This window comes from Natrix helvetica (genome assembly GCF_964273705.1).
Source record: "Natrix helvetica genome assembly, chromosome: Z".
In the NCBI taxonomy this organism is placed as follows: domain Eukaryota; kingdom Metazoa; phylum Chordata; class Lepidosauria; order Squamata; family Natricidae; genus Natrix; species Natrix helvetica.
The window spans coordinates 89,055,441-89,078,885 of NC_138554.1; the positions used below are offsets into that span (position 1 = coordinate 89,055,441).

The 23,445-nt window shown below is 38.1% G+C and overlaps 1 protein-coding gene across 3 annotated transcripts in view; it reads right to left on the reverse strand.

Moving 5' to 3' along the window:
* Positions 1–3,061: 3,061 nt before the first annotated feature.
* The window catches only part of CNOT10 (CCR4-NOT transcription complex subunit 10), a 33,208-nt gene continuing 12,824 nt past the window's right edge, over positions 3,062–23,445 (reverse strand). Inside the window, exons 12-19 of one of the 3 annotated variants that reach the window (XM_081933379.1) lie at positions 22,557–22,730; positions 20,609–20,686; positions 18,869–18,982; positions 17,940–18,070; positions 8,703–8,738; positions 7,978–8,105; positions 7,305–7,380; positions 3,062–4,116 (exon numbers count right to left, since the gene is read on the reverse strand). In XM_081933379.1, coding sequence (XP_081789505.1) covers positions 3,962–4,116; positions 7,305–7,380; positions 7,978–8,105; positions 8,703–8,738; positions 17,940–18,070; positions 18,869–18,982; positions 20,609–20,686; positions 22,557–22,730 — 892 coding nt within the window. In that variant the 3' untranslated portion in view covers positions 3,062–3,961. Of the gene's footprint in view, positions 4,117–7,304; positions 7,381–7,977; positions 8,106–8,702; positions 8,739–17,939; positions 18,071–18,868; positions 18,983–20,608; positions 20,690–22,556; positions 22,731–23,445 lie in introns of all 3 variants that reach the window. The other 2 variants (XM_081933378.1, XM_081933380.1) reach the window with 2 other exon arrangements.

Here is a 23,445-nt window from a genome sequence, read left to right on the forward strand (position 1 = left end):
AATGGACACCTCAGGCAAATCTATTATTCATCCTTCTCTATGACCTTATGTCTAGGGAACAACCCTACCTCTATTTCAATACTTAGCCTAGCTAGTTGGCATAATGAATTACTGTATTTTTCAGTGTATGAGATACACTCCCCCCCCCCAAAGAAAAGTGGGTGGAAATGTCTGTGTGTCTTATTGAGTGAATGTTGCTGAAGCCCCATCACCCGCCAGCCCCTACCCTTCAGCCTCTGCCTCCCAGCAATTTGCCTCTCCTTGCAGCAAACAGCCTGAGCAGCTGATTGGCAGTTGGATCTGCCTCTGGAATACCACAAATCAGCTGTTCCAGGCTGAGGGGATCACCGCTGCCCATCAGTGCTAGCACCGCCCAGTGGCACTGCCACCTATTGCAGCATCTAGCTGCCCCATTTTTTACCTCTGTGCAACCCATTTTTGGCCTGTGGTAAGCCGCAGGGAGCAGATTGAAAATGGGGTGCACGGAGGCCAAAAATGGGGCATGCGGATAGGTGGCACCAATGGGCAGTGGCGATCCCCAAAGCCTGGAACATCTGATAGGCAGTATTCCAGGAGGCCGATCCAACTGCCAATCAGCTGCTCATGCTAAATCAGGCTGTGCTCAAACTGACCAGGCTGTTTGCTGCTAGGAGGCAAATTGTGCAGAGGCAGATTTTTTTTTTCCCTCATCAAAAGCTAGGTGTGTCTTATAATCTGAAAAATACAGTAACTCTAGTTACAGAATCACTATAGGTTATAGGCCTCCTCTGAGAAAAAGAAATACATTGCATTTATAACAAGTTGATAGAAAAGCCATCTTCTGGAGATCTGGAAATGCCTAGTTAATTGTTCAAAGTCTAGGAAAGGAAATAATTATCTTCTCCTATATCAACAAACAGTGAAAGGAGATTTAGGGGTCTTACATTGATTTTTTTTTGTTTTACAAATTTTCATATAGCAGCTTATTTAGGCAAAGAAAAAGGATTCTCACCCAAATCATCTTAAATTGAATTATTTCATCCATTGTTTCCCACATGCTGCAATGATATAATGAAAGCACACTGAATACCTTGTGGATTATCACCATTTCCTCAATCTTGCTTATAAGTGAAGATGGAGAAATGGGCACAGAAAACTATTTAGAATTAGTTGAGTTTGAATGGAAGATGTCTTTTGGGGATTCCTTTAAGTGGTTTTACAGCATGACAAACATTAGGTCAATTTCCCTCTCCCCTACACCACCACCACAATCTTCAAGTAATGATTCTTGAAGAAAAAGGTTTTTAAAAAATGTTTGTATCTACATGGTCCTAGACCGCTTCAATGATTGTATCAACTTACAAACTCAGGTTGATTTTTTTTTTGTGGGAAGCTCCTTTCTTCAGAGCTTTGGTCACTGAATGTTTAGTGTATGTAGTAGGGTGTGGTATTCTTTAAGTCACCAAATCTGTATGTTCTTTTTGTAGCATTATAGATTTCTTAAGTCCATGTAGCTTCTTTCCCATGGGAGATCTTGTTTGTAGCCTCCCTTCATATATATATACATATATTTTTAAATAGGTTATGTAATGTGTGTTCACTCATACAGATGGCTTTTCCTACTTTGTATGTGATATTCCTTGTATTGTGCCTCACCTATTGCATATCTGTTTATATAGTGCTAATCCTCTCCCCCCCTTTTTTTAATTTTTAAAGTAGCAGTAGTATATGACATGCCTTTGGAATTATTTTCTTGAAAAAAAGCATTTCCAGTATTTTTCCGTGCCTAAGCCCTATGGTTGGTCCAAGACCAATTTTTTTTTAAATCAGCATAGAAACTCTGCGGACCAAATCTTCCATTGATTAGTCTTAATATAAATCCATTTTCTCCCATTTTTAAAAAATGGGAACTACTTAAGATTCTGACTAGCTTTGGAAAATTCACTATTTTTTAAAGCAAGTTGAATTTTTAGTGGTTCGTATACTGCCAAACATACATCAGATTTGATAAAAGAAAACAGATTCTTATAGAGCCCCCCTATGTATTATTGTTGGATTGGCCAAGGTTATTTTCTCAATTATAAGCTGTTAATTTTTAAAAAATTTGGTCATCCCAACTATTGCTGTTGGATTGCAGAGTGATATGAGAAAGGTGAGGCACAAGCTTTATTTGGACAAGCTAAAATGTTAGAACTTGTGTTTTTTTTCAAATGGAGGCTTCTGAATGTATCTTTGTGGTCCATGGAGAAGGCTGAAGGATGTAGCAAGGAGACGATGTATCAGCTACTAGCAGCCTTAAAACAAACTCATGGTCTCCATGGACTTTAAAAATGTTTCTATGCAGTTTATTTTATTTTTGTTTAATTAAATAAATGTGAGTTTCACTTCAAATGTGGTTTGTCTTTTTTTCCACCTCCAAAAACAGTTGCCCATAACTTTTCACATCTGTGTGATCGGTAACACCTGTTTCTTTCCCTGTTAATACTTTTATTCATATCATTGCCTGATATAACAACAAATTACAGCCTTTTTTAATTTGAAGCATTTGTACCTCTACTGTTAAGCTGTAATTACATGACATTGTAATGACAAAATGACAAGTGTCTGCTTCTTACGAGTCAAAGAAGCATGTGCTTAAGTACCATCAGTAACATATTTAAAGTTTTGACAACAGTCAAAAATTGTATGTAACTAGACTGAATTTCAACAGATTAGTAGGGGCTTGTATGAAATAGAAAATTTTATGCTTTAGTTCTAGAATAAATCATCACATTCTGGAAGTTTTGCCAAACCATTTTGGATCAGCTGTGGTTCTAGGTTTTGGGTGAAGAAGAACCTGCCACTTTATGGACTGGTAGGTTAAGGCTAATATATGTTTTTCTCCTACAACCCTTGTCCCTCATCACCTTAGCACTTACCTAGCTGTTGCTGTGTTTTTTCATCATTCTTGACCTAAGCAATTAACAAGGCTCACTGTCTTGGACAACATTTTTATTATGCTCAAAAGTTGTTTCCATGAACCAGCAGAACATTTAGATTTCCTACGATTTTGAGATAATTCAAGAATGCTATTTCTGCTGATTTTTACTTGGTGACATGGCAGAAAATTCAGTTTGGACAAGGATAGATCCAATACAATGAAAAATCAATTATTATTTTTACAAAATCCCAAGTTATTTTTAATAGTGCCAAACTTTGTCTTTATTAAAAGTTATTTTTATATGCCAGTCAAAAAGAGTCAAAAACTCATTTTCATGGAATTGTTGCCATATAAGTAGTCCTAGATTTATGACTGTTCAGTAAACAATGGTTCAAATTTTTGATGGATAAACAACAAATAATGGTGCAAAGTTGGAAAAGATGATCCATTCTTAGTCGAAACTGTTGCACCATCCGTGCAATCATATGATCACAATTCAGGTGCTTGACAACTGGTTCACACGTCGTTGCAATGTTTTTCAGCCACATTATTGGTATTTGTGATCTTCCTAGCTGGCTTGACAAGAAATGTCAATTGGGGAAGCCAGATTTACACATGATGCGCTTAATGAACACAGTAAAGATGGTTATAAAATTGGGTTTGGTCATGTGATGACTCGACTGCACTATTTAGTAACTAAAAATCGAATCCCAATTGTGGTTGTAAATTAAGGGCTATCTTTACTGTAATATAACTATTTGCTTCAGTTGTGCAATGGCTTCCTCAAACTAACTTTAATTCTTTCACAGAAAAATCCAAGCCGTTTTCTTGGAGGCAATGCAAAAATGCCATACCATTTTGAATGGATAAGAGATTCACAGCACCAATAAACATCATAAGTAACGATTTGAACAAAATAAAATGAATCTTAAGTCTTTCTATAGATTTTATTTTATAATTAAAAAAAACTTAATGTATGATATATGTAGTGAAAACATTTTTTCAAAATTACAAAACAAATCTTAAGTGCTCCCTCAAAAGGACCATTCTATTTATAGAGGTTCACTTCCTCTGAACAGTGGTGAATGTTGGCATCTGAATAGGTTGAACCAAGTGGGGAGGTTGGAATACAGGTTTCTTTCGTATTTCAGAGAGCATTTTCACTGAAGGGAGAAGCTGGTTTCTTTTGATGATTTGCAATGCCAGTTGAGTATTGCCTAAAACAATTTCAAAATTTATTAAGATCTTATATGTAACAAGTCTATGAAACATCAGGCACACCACAAAATTCAACTGCCAGTAAATTTTTGAAATTGGAGAGGGAAACACTTTTTCCTCCATAGACACACCTGCGTTATCTAAAAGGAACCATTGCCTCAAAATATGAATAATATGTCACTATTATCTCTTTTCAATTTGTAGAGGTACAAATAGACTTCACAGGGTTATTGTGGGGAAAGTAGGAGAAAGGTGTGTGGGATATATGTTCATGCTTTGAGTTATTTATGAAAATAATAAAGTGGGATATAAATAAATGAATAAATAAACATGGATAAAAATACACTTCCTAGTCTTCAGTTTATAAACTTACTTTAGAATCAATATGTGCTTGATTACTAACTCATTAATCTCCTAGACAAAAAGTTACAGGCCTACATATGCAAATAACATGGAATTTAATGGAATTAAATGAGTACTTTAATATATGAATCCTACTCAAATTTTATCAGAGCTAAATATTTTGGAAAAAGCACCTAATCAAGCAAATTGTTGATTTGCCAACTATGAAATGAACAAGACCAAAGAATTATTACTTCTATTTGGTACTGAATTAGAAATGCAGACTAGACAAGGATATCACGGGGCAATTTTTAAAATATAATTCAAGATTATATAGTAAGCAGAGATTTTATCCAGAAAGATTAAGGAATACTTGAATATATTAAAATTTATAGATCAACAAAAATGAAATTCTTAACACGTAACTAAACAAACTATGGAAGCAATCAGAAAACAGAAATTAAACAAATCTCCCGGATTTGATAACATTTCCACAATATACTACAAGTGTTTCCAAGAAATGTAGATTAGTTCACTATCCTAGGTAATTAATGAAGTCAAGAACTCCCTATGTTATGGAAAGAAGCTTTCATTTCTCTGATCTACAAGGAAAGAAAATGACAACTATTCAGAATTGTATAGACATATTTCATTAATGAATACAGACCACAATACTTGCAAAAAGAGGATTTTTTAAAAACTGAATTAATACTTTCTGGTCAGACTGGATTTGTTCCAAAGAAATAGATGACAATGTCAGCTGTATCTTGAATGTTATTGATAAAATGAGAGGGCAACTATAATCTTTCTTAATGCAGTGTAAGCTTTTGATAATTGGAATCATCTTTCATGCTTAACAACTCTGAAGAAGATGAATTGTGGTTCCAAATTAATTAAATGGACAGAGTTTTAACAAGGAACAAGAAGTCAATATTCACTGTAAATGCTTTTCATCACAAAACTATATCACAACAGTGAAATATGAACCGGAAACCGACTAAATTAAATGGGTGCTGAATTTAGATTCAAGAATTGTTATGCAATAAAGGAATTTTGATGAAGAAAAATACTGTAAAATATACAGTCAATATTAGATCCATTTAAATTACAGCTGGTATATTATTTCAGAAGGGGACCGCAGAGGTTGAGATAGTTAGTGTCATCAATGCATTGAGCATAAATATGGGTGAACTCTGAAAGACATTAGAGGGCAGAGAACTCTGTCATGTATGGTCCATGGGGTTGTGAAGAGTCAGACATGATTTAGTGCCTGAACAACAAAAAATATGTATATATAGAAATAAAACTGGCTATGATACACACTTTTGATCCCATTGATTTCTGTGAGATCCAAGTACAAGTACCTTATGGCATAAGCCTATGCTGATCCACTCAGAAATAATTTTTATTTCTTTTGGCAAGACTTATCCTCAGTTAAGGGAATATAACTACAATGGAGGATTCAAGCTTATGGGACCAAAACATATTTTATTTAATCCAGAGGCAGTCATTAGCAATAATATTTAGTTGGTATATACGATGCCTACTATTCAATAGTCTGGATAAAACAACCCAGTGAACTTCTAAAAAGCTACAATTAATAGATAGCATAGGATTATACTATAAGGTACTTGTACACTTGGATCACACAGAAACCAATGGGACGAAGTATGTGTCCCAGCCAGTGGGTCTTTAAGGTAGTTTCAAAAGGATTCGCAGGGCAACTGAGAAGTAATGTTGAAAGAGTTGCCATATAGATTATTATTATTTGGTCATTTTATTACTTGGTTGGTTTCATTGGAGGGTGGGGAGGGAATAGACAGACAGATACATTGTTGTTCAGTCATTAAGTTGTGTCTGATTTTTGTGACCCCATGTACTATAGCATGCAAGGTTCCCCTGTCGTCCACTGTCTCCTAGAGTTTGCCAAAATCATGTTCATTGGATCGATGACACTATCTAAACATCATTCCTTGTACCTTTGACATACAGTCATGCCAGCCTCTTGATCATTGAATCATTTTTGGACAATGCTGGCTCTTTGGCTATGAATTGGAGATAAGTACCACCCTTAGAATCAGTCCCAACTGGGAATGGAAACCTTTACTTTATTGATTACTAAAATGCACAGCTCATTTTGATCTCATTTTCATTTTTCCGTATTTGGTGGCAATATTATAAAGTTCAACAAATTTGGAAAATGATTTGCAATAGAAACAAATTTGAAAAATAGAATTTCTTTCCAACTCTTTTTATATTAAATATGGCTACATGTGACATTCTCACCAAGTATACTGAACTAAGTCTATATGTAATTAACTGCAATCTCCTATTGGAGGATACTTAGAATTCCTTCTGCAGAAAAATGGCTAATTAATCCCTTTGTAAGACTTGGTGTCAAAAATAACTTCATTATTTCAAAATCTGATACAGAATTTATTCCAACTTGAAAACCATATTTAGATTACAAGACTATTTACAAATTTGTAGAAATAAAAAAATGGTTTTCTCTTGACCTTGTCTTTAATTATCTGAACAGAAATTACTATAATTCTTAATCTCCTTTTATGATATATACTGTGTTGACTGCTACTACTGCTACTCGTATATTATTGGATATATTGGATTTTATTAATGACTTGTAGTTTATTCAGTTATCTAAACCCAATCAATGAAACCCTGAAAATCCTAACCCAATTCCATGACACCTGTAAACTCCCTATTTATCCATTCTGTATTTTAGTTTTATTATGCTCCTGTTTTGCGTGTCTTTCTTCTTTCCCCTTTCCTTCATGTCTTAAAAATGCTTCATTAAAAATATAATTAAAAAACAGCAAATGTTTACCATTCTGAAGCTCAAGATAGACAGCCAGTAAGATAGCTTCTGGTGGAATCTCTTTTGGATGAATCAGTGAGGCAGCCTTGTATCAATACCAAACAGGAAATAAAAGGTAAATTAATATATTTTTAACAAAAGAATACAGTATGCCTCTGATGCAACAAAAAGTATTTTATATCAGATTTCATTCCCCCCCCCCAACAAATTGTTAAAGCAAGATAGATAATTAATATTACATCATTTGCATCTATTAATCTATATCATCAGTGCTTACATAAATTGACACAAAGATGCAGTTGGACATCTCTTCCCTCTAAATAATCTTTAAATTAAGTAATTTTAAGAAAAAGTTTAAACAGACCATTTCTAATATGTAATGAGATTTTCCCAAACACATAATATGTTCAAACATTGTTCAAGCTTTCTAACTTACAAATTATAACAATATTTCTTTGGTTTGGTGTCTGGGACTTGCACAGAGGACAACACATATTCGCAGAAATCTGCAGAGAATGCTTAACTTTCATGGTTGAGGAAAGGGTCCTGCCTCCCAACTTGTTAGGATCAAATATTGCTCCAGTGAAAACAGCAAAGGTGAGTCTATATCTTGCTTTAATATTGCAGTTGACCATATTTTAACAGTTTTGCCCAAAATTAAATAAGAAACCCTTTTTTTAACCTGATGCAGACATTTCCGTGCTTTGTCATACTCGCTTCTTAAGCAGTAAGCACTTCCAAGATTGAACAGCATCATGGTTCGTGCAGATGTAACAGAACTGGGATAACATTGAGGTACTTGCTTGCCAGCTATATTAAAATGAATACAGAATGCCATTGTTAAATTACAGTTGGTAAAAATGTATTTTATTTATTTATTAATCACATTTATATGATCTCCCATCTCATACAAAATAACTCTATGTGAGAAAGAGAAATACATCTACCGACTAATCAACAGAAATAGAAGAGTAATCTAGCAAAAAATATTAGCTTCTCAAAAATGCAAATAGCTTTTTAAACTGTAGCTTAGCTGATAAGTCGATTCACTCAGTGAATGTTAACAATATGAAGAAGAAACAATTCTCAGCGTTTGGATCATCTGTATGGGCTATAGATGCCCAAATATTCTTATGTTTTGCATTTGTAGAAACAGTTTCAACTTCATTTTAGTATTTAAAACACTTAATTAAACTGCATTTGTAAATACAAAATGCTATTTAAAAGGTGGAATGTCTAAATCTGAAGTGATTATTAGTAAACGCTGACAGCTTTATGAAACCCACTGATAAAATGATAAAATGTTGCGATCCTTAGTCACTCTAAGTAAACTGGATACAAAGGTAATTTTTCAATGACTTCATATTATACAATAAATGGGAAGTTTACAGAAGTGCACAAACTTACAAGATTCCATGGCTTCATTTTCTCCTTTATCGGACCCTAAAGAGAAACCAAACCAGAAGATAGAATAAGAATTTTAAAAATAATGTTGACAAAAATGTAGTCTGGGTTGAGGGGCTAACTATTAATTTGAAGAAAAAGATGAAATTAAAGCAACCAAAGAAGTATAGAATGCATAATATTTAAGACCTGATGATGCATATCCAAATCCATTAAGAGTCTGTATGTATACATTTAATCAAGCACAAACAACCAAGTTCAAACTATCCTACTTCACATATATTATGCAAAGACCCAGATGCATAAAGGGAAAAGATGCTAGAAAAGGTGAAAGGAGAGAGGATGACCAGTAGCAAGGTAGAAGGATTCAGTTACTGTCAGGTTGGATAAAAATAGATGATTTTTTTTTAAAAAAACAGATTTTTAAAAAAATTAAATTGGTTTTTTATTATTTTTATTAAATTTATTTTAATAAAATGCTTTTGGAATAAAAATCTATCTAAAGATAATTTTCTATTTACCGTGTTTCCCCGTAATTACAACATGTCCTGATAATAAGACCATGCCATATATTTCCTATGGGCAAATATATATGCCCTCCCCCAATAATAAGCCCCCTGGACACCCCCCCTCTAGCCAAGCAGAGCGCCACTCACCAACCTAGCGATATCCCGAAGGCGCAAAGCCGCAGGAGCCAGGGGGAGGGGGGGCAAAGGCACTCACATTGCTTGATGCCTTTAGGATACCGCTAGGTTGGTGGGTGGCGCTGTGCCCAGCTGGATCAGGGGTTTGCCGGGCAGTTGCTTTCACGAGCAGCTGCCCGGCAACACCCCTTTCCAGCCGGGCAGAGCACCACTCACCAACCCAGTAATATCCCAAAGGCGCTAAGCCGCGTGGTGCTCTGCCCGGCTGGAAAGAGAGGTTGCGTGAGCACTTGTTCTGCCTCCAGCTCGCGTGCCTCCCAGCCTCACCATGCCCAGCTCTCCCTGTGGAGTCTTCCCACCAGAGTCTTCCAACAGCCAACCCACAACCATTGAGTGTAATCCCAGAGCGGCCAATGCCGGAAAACTCGGCAGTGGATCTCCAAGTTTGAAAGCCGGTTATGCTCAGAGTATGGTGGCGGCGGCAGCGGGGGCACCCTGGCCCAGCTCTACAGGGAGAGCTGGGCATGGTGAGGCTGGGAGGCACGCAAGCTGGAGGCAGAACAAGTGCTTGCGCAACCTCTTTCCAGCCAGGCAGAGAGCCACGCAGCTTAGCACCTTTGGGCTATTACTGGGTTCTAGCTCTGCCCAGCTAGAAAGGGGGGTTGCCGGGCAGCTGCTCATGAGCATGGTCACCTCATGGTGGCTTTGTTGCGCTGCTGCGACAGCGCAACACAGCTGTTTGCCCCTGAGGCTGTGCCCGGCTCTTCGGGTGCCCGCTCGCAAGAGAGCAGCCACCTGGCAACCCCAAACCAACAAGCCCCCCCCGATAATAAGGCCAAAGCAAAATTGGGGGGGGGTCAAAAGAAAATAAGACCCTGTCTTATTTTCAGGGAAACACGGTAAGCTACATTAATAATTTAGTTTATTTAGCATGAAATGGAGCTTAGTTATGTAACATGAGGCTGTATATTCTGCAATATTTACATTTTTGGTAAACTCACTCAATGAATCCAAGCTCTGCAAACTGAAATAGCATGCACTGCATTGATGCATTCACACAATTTCACAGTAACCATGAGATAAATAATGAAACAAAGTTCAGGAATATTCCTTTATCTGATTGTTTTGCAAATGTATGTACACTACAAACTGTATGATTGTTTGAAGAAAAATACATTTAAACCACCAGGCTCTAAGTGTGAGGAAGGGCAAGCAGTAAAAAAGTGAAACCAAAGCATCTTATAAATATAATATTAAAGAGCACCTGTCATTTCAGATCCATTATGGCAGCGCCTGATAGTGGGCATCTACTCATCTGCTGCCCACCACGTCCCTCACCTTGTTGTATTATTGCCACATCACCAACTATCCCATTAAACTGAGACTGTCAGTGAGTCAACAGCGGGTCAGAGATGACAGTTGCTCTTTAAAAATTATGATTTAAATCAAGTTGATTTACATCACTCCTTTTTACTAGTGATTTAAATCATGATTTAAATTGACTTGATTTAAATCAAATCCACTCTGGTTACTATGGCTTTGGGGATGCTATTAGAAGAGCTGAAGGGCCAGTTTAAGGATAGATCATCATGGAGGATATACATCGATATGGTCACTAGTGGCTGATAACAACACAATTTAACACCTGCTGTCCTCTTATTCTTCTACCTTTCCAGAGCCATGATTGGTGGAATGAGATGATGGATGTATCTAGCTTGCTATAATCTTCAATATAGAGGGCGTGAAGAAGCTTTAAAAATAAACTTTGATTTAAAGTGAGAAAGCAGTAATAATTTAATAGATGTGCAGTATTTTCAGGACTAGGATATACCCAGTTTACTTGTGAGAATTAATTTAAATTAACTAAATTATATTTGTAAATTAATTGATTTACCATGGATGTTTTTAACTGAATTTGTTTTGTGAATCTTTTAATTATCAGTTCTAAACTGCAGTGTGTCCTTCAGAGATTTAACAGCATGGAAATAGGATAAATAAATGACTATTAAAATAAGATGCAGAGTAGGGACTGCTCAAAGCATTTAGCCAGATATTCACCAATGAAGCTGCAGCTTATGCCCCTTCTTGTAAAACCTATTTATCAGAAGCAGTCCTTTCTTTGCTGCAGTATAAATACAGTGTGTGCACAAATATTTAACAAGTATTTTTATCATATCATTATTTTTATGCATTTTCCCACTTCCAAGCTGCATAAACTTGAATGCTTAGTGGATATAAGTATATCAGGTTTTTGTGTAATGAGGGAGGATCCAGCCTAAGGAGATTAATACCCTATATCAAGGTGTGCATTCTTTTCCTCAGGCAAAATGGGACAAAAAGAGTTAACTGACTCTGAAAAGTCAAAAATTGTAAAAGGTCTTTCAGAGGAATGCAACACTCTTGAAATTGTTAAGATATTGGAGCATGATCACAGAATCATCAAATGTTGTGTTGCAAATAGTCAACAGGGTTGCAAGAAACATGTTGAAGAAAAAAAGATACACATTAACTGCCAAAGATTTGAGAAGAATCAAATGTGAAGCTACCCGAAACCCATTATCCTCCAGAATTGCAACCTACCTGGAGTGCCCAGAATTACAAGGTGTTCAGTGCTCAGAGACATGGCAAAGATAAGGCAGGCTAAAACCCAACCACCACTGAACAAAACACGTAAGTTGAAATAGCAAGACGGGCCAAGAAATAGATTTTCAGGGGTTTTATGGATTGATGAGAGTGACTCTTGATGGATGGGTGAGCCCATGACTGGATCAGTAATCGGCAGAGCTCCACTCAAGACGCCAGCAAGGTGGAGGTGGGATACTGGTATGGGCTGGTATTATTAAAAATGAGCTAGTTGGACCTTTTCAGGTTGAAGATGAATTCAAAATCAACTCCTAAAACTACTGCCAGTTTTTAGAAGACACTTTCTTCAAGTAATGCTACAGGAAAAAGTCTGCATCTTTCAAAAAGATCATGATTTTTACTCCAGACAATGCTCCATTGAATGCACCGATGTACTCCACTGTAAAAGCCTTAAAGATGAAATAATAATGACATGGCCCCCTTCCTCGCCTGACCTAAACCCTATTGAGGATTTGTGAGCTATTCTTAAATGGGAGATTTACAGTGAAGGAAAACAGTACAGCTCTCGGAACAGTGTCCGGGAGGCTGTGGTTGTTGCTGCACAAAAAGTTGATTGTTAACAGATCAAGAAAGTGACAGACTCCATGAATGGAAGACTTATGACTATTATTGAAAAGAAGGGTGGCTATATTGGTCACTGATATTTTTAAAAAAATATCAGAAATGTTTATTGGTAGAGTTTCAGTTGTTTGTTCATTAGTCTCATTTTAACAGATGCAATTAAACAAATGAGATGGCAAATTTTTATTTTTCATTTAGTTGCATAATTATTTTGCACAGTAATAGTTGCCCACTAATTGTGAACGTATAGATATTCTCCTAAGAAAGCCTTTATTCAGCGGTTCAAAAGGAGGATCTACTAGGGCCAAGAGGACCGTGGACAAATCCCAAGATGGGAACCTATGAACTACCAGGGGCCAAAGATTTGCCGCCCCCCGTAGAAACCCCTTCACCACCGGATGACGGCCCAGGCTCTCCCAGCCATCCAAGACCAAGACAGTTGACAGGGCCGAGACTTTGTCTCCAAAGTGTTTTATGGGCTAAGCCCCTATCGAGCTCATCCTGAAGGAAATCTAGGATATTCGGGAGCGAGGGGTTTGGAGTCTACATGTGCCTTAGGGCACCAAGTACAAAAAGTGGATCTGTGGCGTTATAAATTCTGGTCATGGCAGGGTGTCTGGATGCCACGATGGTTCGTATCACCCGTGAGGAGAAACTAGCCTTTCTCAGGATCTCCCTCTCAAGTACTAGGTGATCAACTGGAGCCATTGCGGCTCCGGATGGACCAGGACCACCTGACGTAGGGATATCTTCTCCTGCGGGATTCTCCAGGGTTTGACAATGGACAGACCTAAAAGGTCCGCGAACCAAGGCCTGCGTGGCCAGTATGGAGCGACCATGATTACCTCTGCCCCTTACATCACTATCTTCCCCAACACCCCTGGAATCAGTGGGAGGGGGGGAACGCATAAAGCAGACCCGGGGGGGGGGGCTGCTGCGTAGGGCACTGCTCCCCTCCACTCCCCGAGTCAGGAACCGCGTGAAAAACCTGGGGAGCTGGGCATTTTCCAGAAATGCGAAGAGGTCTACCACTGGCCGTCCGAATCTCCTGCAGATCTCCTCGAACAGTTCTGGTTCCAGCTGCCACTCTGTCTGGTCCACTGTGGCCCTGCTGAACCAGTCCGCCTGGTGATTGGCATCTCCGGGTATGTGCTCTGCTTTGATGGATAACAGGTGCCTTTCCGCCCAATGGCCCAGGTGCTGAGATTCTACCCAGAGGGCTCTGGAGTGAGTCCCCCCCTGCCTGTTCACATGCGCCTTCGTGGCCACGTTGTCCGTCAGGAGTAGGACGTGTCTTTGCTTTACAAGGGCCTGGAAGTGTCGAAGGGCCAGATGAGCCACACGCAGCTCCAGCCAGTTTATGTTATGTGTAAGGTCCCGAGGGGACCACCGACCCTGGGCCAACTGTGTCCCCAACAATGCCCCCCAGCCATAAAGGCTCGCATCTGTGGTCAGGGTAAGTCTCTCCGGCTCCCTGAAACCACACCCTCTGGCTAGCACTGGAGAAATCCACCACCTCAGGGAGAGCATCACGGGAGGGGGGGGGGGGTACTCGAACCTGGAAAGACGAAGCACTGTGCTTGCTCCTTTGGTACAGGAGCAAGAACCACTGGAGGGTTCTAGCATGGAGCCTCGCCCATGGAACAAGGTCTATGCATGAAATCATCTTCCCCAACAACTATGGGAACACACCATTCTCTCTGTACCTGATTGACCAGTTTCACCAAGCTAGCCTTATGATCTCGGGACAAGAACACCATGCCGGAGGAGGAATCTATGATCGCTCCCAAATGCAACAGTCTGGTAGATGGTTGCATGTGGCTCTTCTGGAAGTTTATTGAGAACCTATACCTCTCAATACTCTCCCATCGGTCGGCAACAATGGGAGCCATCCAAACCTGCTCATTTATTCCTGTGGAAGAGGTGTCCACCTACCTTGGGATTAGAAACATGACCTGTGCCTGTAAGAAGACCTATCCTGCCCCATGTCCTGTCGTGGCTGAAAATTTCTAGGCTGATAATGATAGTTTGTGTCAGAGCCCCTATAGGGTGCCCTATGTGTATATGGTGTGTACTTGTGTTCCTGCTTCTTAGCGTGGCAGGCAAAACCTTACATTTGTTCTTATCCTCAATGAGGATTAGGTCCAGAACGTCACCAAACAGCTTTTTTCCCACATACGGGCCTGCCGCAGCTTCCACTTCGCTTTGGCCTCCGCCTGCCAGTTTCAAAGCCATACCATCCGCCTAGCTGAAACAGAGGAAAACTTAGTGGTGTTCAAGGTAGCATCTGCCAAAAACTGAGTTGCAGCCATGACCTTGCTAATGTCTTGAAGCAGCCTCACACTGTGCGCCGGGACATGCTCCTGCATTTGTTCAAACCACATCAGCGTGGCATGATTGAAAAAAGACGCAGAAGAGGTGGCCTTGATCGCCCATGTTGCTGCCGGGAAGGTCTTACACAATGCCAGTTCAGTCCTCTTATCTTCTGCCTTCAGATTGTTGGCTATATTACTTGCCACCATGGGAGTTGGGGATGCCAGGGCGGCCACAGGGGCGTCCGCCTCCGGAACCTATAATGCCTGGGAGAAATCAGGATCCATATTATAGAACCATCTGTCATTCCCACCCGGGGTGGGGAAAGCACCTGGCTTGGCCCACTGCTTCTGAATGACATCCAGAAACAGTTTTGGTGCAGGGATTTCTTCTTTCCACACTGCGGGTTCCACAAAGAAATGTTTTTTCTTAGGCGCTGCCTTGGAAGTTGAGGCCTCGGCCGAGACCTCCTTCTCCTTCTGTTTGCAATCCTCCGTTTCATCGGCTGCAGTGCTCCTGACTTTAAATAGCAAGGAACGGAACAAATTAGGAGGAAACAAACCGGCAAAGGCAGGAGTATCCGGTGCCAAACCTTCATCATCAGAAAGCTCCGTCTCCTTCTGCTCTTCCTCTTCCTGGAGTGAAACCTCGCTCCTCAGCGAAGAAGAGACTTCCCTCTGCATCCTGTCTGATCGAGCAACCGGATCCTGGATGCGTCTGCGCTTTACCTCCATCAGCTCTGCATCTGCCTGGTTAGAAGGGCGACCCTGGAGGGCTACGCCATGTGCAATGGCTTGATAAATAAGAGATTGAATGTTATCAGGCAAGTCCTCAAAATCACCAATGTCATGACTAGGCCCAGGCCTTGGTGCCAGCTGATGCCTATGCCCTGGGTCAGGAACAGGCATAATGCGTGGAGGCAGATGGTACTCGCCTTCCTCGGCCCTTGGGGATCCAGCGATTCTTGAAGGGGAAGGGGATGGAGAAAGTGGGGGGTGGGATTGGACCTTACCGAAGGCAAAGGGGCCTTATCTCCACCTCCCTGCTTGGTCTTCTCCCCATCCACTGCACCCCTTTGCCTGGAGGGAGCTAGCTTCACCAGTGGAGGAGGATCCTGGGGGGAATCCTTTCTCTTCTTGGAGCTCTTTGAAGGAGCTGCAGAAGTCACCCCAGAGCTACTTTCCCTGCGGGAATCAGCCATGGTCTTGTAACAAACTCTCTGCCCAAGGCCGCACCTGACCAGTTCAGTAACCAACACAGCATTAAAACTCCTGGTCATTAATCTGTAACTGACCTCACCGGAGCCTGCAGTCGCAATGAGCCTTGTGGCAGAGAAAAAGGGGAAACAAAATGGCCACCGACCATGTGACTCCCCCCCAGAGGTTCAATAAAATGGCCGCCACCTCATGGCCACTAACAAAATGGCCGTCACCACTAGGACCTTCCCAAGATGGCTGCTGCCCAAGAAGCTCTCCTAAAAATGGCTGCTCCCAGGGTCCCATATTCACGAGGGAGAAACCTCCGGACAAAACCAATGGTGCGGGTGAGCAAATGGCCCCGAGATCATCCGGTCAGCCGTGCAGCCCTCCACAAGTCTTCGTCAGCGCCAATCACACTCTCCCATCATTCTGGACCATTTGCAGATATGCGGGAACACCGGCATGTCGCACACGCGCTCCTCGCACCTACAGCCTTGATGTCCGCCCACTGCAGTTCCTGAGAGCTAGTGGCAACGCAGGACAACCTCCCTGGCCCGCTCACGAGCCAGTAATCGGAAGCAATGGCAAGCCCAGCCGGTAGCTTGCCTGTGAGGAATCTGGAACCTCCAGCAGGATCTAGCCCATACAATTTGCTACGCTAACATAAGCAGGTGGAAAGAAAGAATCTGTGAGCCAAGTTCAAACACCTTCCATCCAATAGTGACATCAAATTAATTGAAAGAAATGAAGAAAAAAAAATTAAACTATCCTAGGGAAGAAAACCAATTATCACTAACAGCAAAAGTTTTTACATCTTTTCGGGCAAGACTGAGTCTGAATTGGATATCAGCAGGGGAAGCTGGAGGCGTGGCTTAAATTCTGACACAGTCCCTTGGGCAAATAAGGATTGAACAGCCCAGTCCTGGACCCTCCTGCGCCATCAGCTGGAGAACAGAATTGAAGACATCAACTTCCATCATCAGCTAAGGCAATCATTGAGTGAATCGTGCCTGACTTTGCAATCTTTTTTAATGTGGTCATTAAGCAAATCACATAGCTGCTAAGTGAATCTGACTTCCCCCATTGACTTTAGTTGTTGGGAGCTGATCAGTCGCAAATGGCAATCACATAACTCCAGGATAAAACAACTGTTGTAAATGCATACAGGATTAATTTTGATCCCATGACTGTGGGGAGGCTGTGGTAGTCACAGGACCAGTTGTAAGGACCAGTCATAAGTCTTTTATTTTTCAATGCCATTATAAATTTGAGCCATCATTAAACAAATGGCTATTAAGCCAAGGGCTACTTGCATTGATTGGCTAGATTGGAACTCAAGGATTACTTGCATGGATGGATTGGAAGAGGTCTCAAAACAGCAATGTCTTCTATTTGCAAAATACCAATCACAGCACTAGGAACGGAAAGAATGCTTAAAACAACTTGAAGAAACCAATCATTGCTTTTTGTCTTATGTTTGGAACAAACTTTCACAATGTGGCTAATTCATTTCATATTTAAAATATGAGCACAAACATTTCTAATTTGGAACATTTTGTATATATCTAATTTGAAGCAATTGCAGATCAATTTTCCAGTCTTACATGCATTTATATACATTTTATGGAATGCCTACATTAGAATTACAAGGTGGTCACATTGATTTCTATTTCATTTGGTATTTAACAAACATGAACTTAATCTAAAGAAGGCAATATTTATTCTTTAGTGATTGACATGACTGTATTAACTTTAAAAAATACGTAGAAAGAAGCAATGTCCTTTATAATAGTGTACTACTAAAAGGAGGAACCCTTGCAAATATGATGGAAAGTCAATTGAAAACATAACTGATTCTAATGAACTACGTATTCATTAACCTTGATCCTGCTCGTTTGAAGAAATTCCCAGGGACACATCAGTGACGTTCTCAGGATTCAAATGAGTAATAGCATCAGAGATTCTGTCCAGAGAAATAAGGGCGACTGCAGCATACAAATGGCCAAGGAATCTAAAACACCAAAAACATAGTGAAAAAGATCAGCCTGGTGACAAGGTGCCTCATACAGGCAACTACTTGTAACTAATGAAAAACAGAGAAATGTGGATTCTTCTCTTAATAGAAACTTCATGGTATCTAATTTGGACATAAAATTCAGTAGAAAGCAATAACTGCATAAAATGACAATTGCTCATATATTTAAGGAGCTGTTCCACACTGTTTCTTGGTCTCCAGCTACTTTTACAAATCTATTCATGACTAGAATAACTGACCACTTTCTTAAAGATCAGCTGCCAGTCAATATATTGTTGGCTAAATACATTGTTGGGTTTCAAATGCCAAGCCTGGCTAGTATTTCTCACTTCCCTCACTGTAAACTCTACTTAACTTTATTGGTAAAATGAAGGAACAAGAAAATAAAAACCAGGGTTGTGGTTTAAAGGCCCAAAGGGTGTAGAGGTATAAACAATGCATTTTCCTACATCCACTCTAACCAAACATTTCTTTTTTAAGGATCATCCTACAGCTGAACAGGGTAACACAAACAGCAATCATGGTAAAGTGTGGCTGTCTGAACAAGATACAGACTGGCGCTAGGTGACTATTCCTATGCGGTGCAAAATACTATCTGTCTTTGAATTGGAAACACTGTCTACAATGGTAATAAAACAGCTTTCTATCAAAGCATCTGTTCACTCTCCATTGTTGATTACATTGAAAGCTGTGCCTATATTATATATAAAGAAATAAAATACCATATTAATATGTAACAGCAGTATTAATATGTAACAATAGGGACAAACATACTTAAGTGATCCTGAGAGTTTGGGCTGCTGAAGAAGTTTATCTGCATGACTCAGAGCCATAAGGTTGTCCCCCAGTGCCAAAGCTACATAAGCACTGCAGGCAAGTATGGAACATCTGGCAGAGAAAAAGAAAGGATATTTAATTTATCTATACATATAGCTATCAGGATGAGTACATTTTAGCATATATTTTTAATAAAATGCAAAAGAAATCACTTATATTAGATGTGATCTAAGAAATCTGATGTTTTCTAGAGCTTAAACCCTCTAGCCACTAGATAGATACTGCTTTTGGCAGTTTTTAAGCCCACTTCAGCTTCAATAATAAGTCACATTAATTCATGGCAGGATCAGGAGTTTCTTTATTTCTTGGTCCTGGGAGGCATGTTCTTTAATTATACATGAGTAACATGAGAAGCTTCTCCATTGCACCTTCCTATTTCCTTTGTACCATACCCAGATATTATTTCAAATCTCATTCTTGAAAAGCTTGCCATGGAAAGGAGGCATGCAGCAGTTGCAGTTACACAAAGGAATAGGATATGGGCTTTGTATTAGGGGCTAATCGTTCCTGTAGTTATATTCAATGGAAACCAAGCCATAAAGATTTTGCAATGAATTGATTCCAAACATATCAGGTTCACACTGATTTTCATACGCATACACATTTCTTAGTAGACTTTTTGTAGTTTTTTTATATGAATAGACCCATTATTATGCCAGATATATTCTGCAGGAATAGATACATAAGCTATATATTATTTTCTCAATCTTCCTTTCCCACTGTCCAGAAATAATAATAGAATCACAGGCTGTTTGCAATCCAAATGTTAGGCCCCAAGAGTCCATACAAATGCAGTTGGTATATTCCAATGGCTCTCTGCCTCCTCACCCTAACCAATTTTCTCGAAGAAGCTGCTTGGATGGGCAGTGAAACATCTAAAACCAATTAAAAAATAAGTCCAGTTGCCATGACACAACTTTTAAACTTCTAAGAACTTAATATAATGCTTATTAAGCATAGCATGATACTATGGAGGTAATTGAAACATAAATGTTATAAATGATTAACCATTAGCTTTCCCTTAAAAAGATACAGCATATCATTTATTTGATAAAATATTAATATTTCTCTTTTGTGCAATTTTTCTAGTCACAAAGGTTTTCTTTGGATTTTGAAAACAGTCATTAGTATTCAATGGGACTAAATTATGGAGGAATTAAATTCTTCCAAACAGGAAAGCTCATACATGACAATAAAATCTCTGAAAACCTGAAGATATTGGAGTATATCTGAGATTTCGTTTGTCATTATTCATGTAACACACTGAAAAAGGATCTTCAGCAATAAATATGAACTGTATCAAAGAGAAGAACTAGGAAACCACAAACTAGAGGTTTTTGACTAGGCTTTCTAACTGCAGATTTAACATTCTCCAAACAAGTCTTCAGATGGTTGGGACTGTAACATTTAGAGTTACCATGGGTAAAGTTAAATCATAACTTGCCCTCCTGCTTAGTTTCAATCAAGAATCTCACTGCAATTATGTTATTCACTGAACAAAGACCAGCTGTACAATATAAAACAAACTAAAATGTAGTTATCTTTTTGTCATTTCTTCATAATATATGAAAGATAGATGTTCATATTTTTTTTAAAAGGTACTTCTTCGTATTATCACTATTTATCAGAAACTAATTGTATGCTTTTTAGCTAATTCTGGATGGATGAAAAATTTACCTTAGGTTTTCTAATTCCTGCTTTCTCAATGGAGAAGATGGTGGAGCAGGAATAAATTTGTCTCCTTCATGACTTTTACTACTGAAATAAAGACACCATGAGTAGCATTATAAGGATCAACATAACAAGTTCAGCACTTTCTAGTTATTAAGGAAACCCAAATTAAGCATGTTTTAAAGAGGAATAAAAAAGGATTAGATTCATGATGACAGTAAAAAAAGCTTTTAAAAATACATTTTAGTAGAAAAATATTTTAAATATTAATATCACAGCAGCCACTTTGTAGAAGACTGGAATTCGATTATTTATATTCCTTGCAATCCCTTAAAATACAATAAATCATATATATAAATATAGGCTTAAATATATATTTATACATATTCAAAATTATATTGGTTTTTTGTATAGATTTTTTGATGCATATATATATATATATATATATATATATATATATATATATATATATATATATATATATATATATATATATATATATGATATATTGTATTTATTTATTTATTTATTGTATATATATATATATATATATATATATATATATATATATATATATATATATGCATCAAAAAATCTATACAAAAAACCAATATAATTTTGAATATGTATAAATATATATTTAAGCCTAAATAAGCAAAAATTAAATTTATACAAGAAACATATATCCAAAAACATTCTATAGATTTAAAACAGATTAATTATTCTTCATAATTTTTCTTGCTGTCACACTTTTAAATATCATCTAAAGAAGATATATTTTAATTTTTCAGTGAATGATGATTCTATGTGACAGACAAATTTCTCCTTTGAAGTCAAAAGCGAGATGCCACCAAGTCAATTTAAAATTGAGATGAGTGAAAGGATACATTTTAAAATGTCAAATGAATCTTAACCATATTAAAAACCATTCAGCAGTTTTTTCTCCCAAAACAAAAAGGAAAATATGAGATAAAAATAATGTTGATCAACACCGAACTTCTTAAGTCTTTGTTCAAAATATCCAAACCATCAATTCAAGAATTTAAATTTTTTTTAATGTCCTGGCACTAAATGTCCTGGTAAGATTATCTACACTACTACTATGACATTTATGAAATAGCAAAATGCATTACAATCTGAAGCATTCCCATGCTTTACTAGTGACATAATACCAATAGGTGAAGGAAAGAACAGAGAATATGCTTGGGAAAAAATGATTTTTTAAACTAAAATATTTTAAAAATTATTTTATGACAATTTTTCAGTTTTTTTTAAAAAAAATAAAGTTGATGTTGTAGGACTTTGTTTCCAAATTTAGAGCACTGTATTACAACTAGCAGTTTCCCTAGCGATGAAAAGAAAATTGAACAGATTGTATTCTTCATGTCAGAAAAATATCTAATGTTATCTTTGATTGAGACCCTGCTAGGCGGTTGTACCCAGCAGACATTTGCTGAAAAATTAGGGAGATTGAAACCAGTGAGTATTTGAATGGGGAACCACTAAGAAATCCCAGGCTGTAGACTAGATTGGGAAATTAGAAAAAACATCCCAGAAAATTCAATAACAAACCATTTCTCAACTGCTGCCAAAGAAAACTATAGATGTGTTTATAAAGCTTCCAGGAGCTGAACGTGACTTCAAGGATATTTTTCCACTCTCTTTTATTTTATGTAAGCTAGAATTATTGTTTCAATAACAATTGATCAAAAAAGACAAATGCTTGTTAATTGTTCACACATTCCCTTTATAATAGCTTCTTGAGCATACCCTGCATTTATTTTTCATACTGGGAACACAAAGATTTTTCCTATGTCACCATTCAGTGTTACAGTTGTAATATATTCATTTCAAGACAACTTCTGCTTACTGTTTATGTGCAAAGTAATTTCCTCTCCCCCTCAAACGCTATCCACATTAGTTACCAAACAAGCACCATTAATGTCTCACTTACTTGCAAGCTTCATTATTCTCACTGCTTTCATTTCCACTTAGCTGATTACCAGCTTTAGATCCATTTTCTTGCTTTGGCTCCTGCTGATCTTCAGGAAGCAACAGCAAAGCATTTCTTAGACAAATTGCTGCAAACTCCATGCTGGCTACAGGAATAGCTGAAGATTGGCCATCACTTGAAAAGGAAATTAAACAGTGTATTAATTTTCTCTCCCCTTTTTTATCCTGTTTGTTTGCATTATGTCTATTTCGTACAGTACAATCATCAATACATTATTTTGTTCTTCAGCTAATTTGTCAGAGTCTGACATTGTTTTAAAGTTGAGACACAAGTGAACGGCCCAAGCATATCCTGTGGCTTCTGTGCCTAAGAGATGACTAGAAACTGGTTGTTTGTATCCCTAGTTAAACACCTTAACTACTACACAACATTGTTTGAAGACAGTTTCAAAACACATCTACTTTTTAAAAATACATTCAAGTCAATTGGAAAATTTACAAAGAAACTGAAAAGGGATTTTTTATATCAACCAATAATTAAAAAATGGGTTATTTTGTATCCTGAAAACATCTCTTTTAAAAGAATTTTAAATGTACTAAACTAAATAATTTACTAAATCATATAAATGAATTCCACATTCAGAACATATTCAACTTTCCCAAGTCATAGTCAATTGTAAAGAGCATCCTATAAATAATAACTAAATTTGATATACTTCCTATTTATATATTAAAAGGTCTTGTGGTAAATATGTAAGACCTGTTTTTCCATTTAAATTCATTTTTGCAAACATTTACAGCAGTTATGTCCAACCTATGATCCATGTGCCACATATGGTGCTGGACAGGTAATAATGCAGCCCCACAAGATGGAAAACTTTTAACATTAT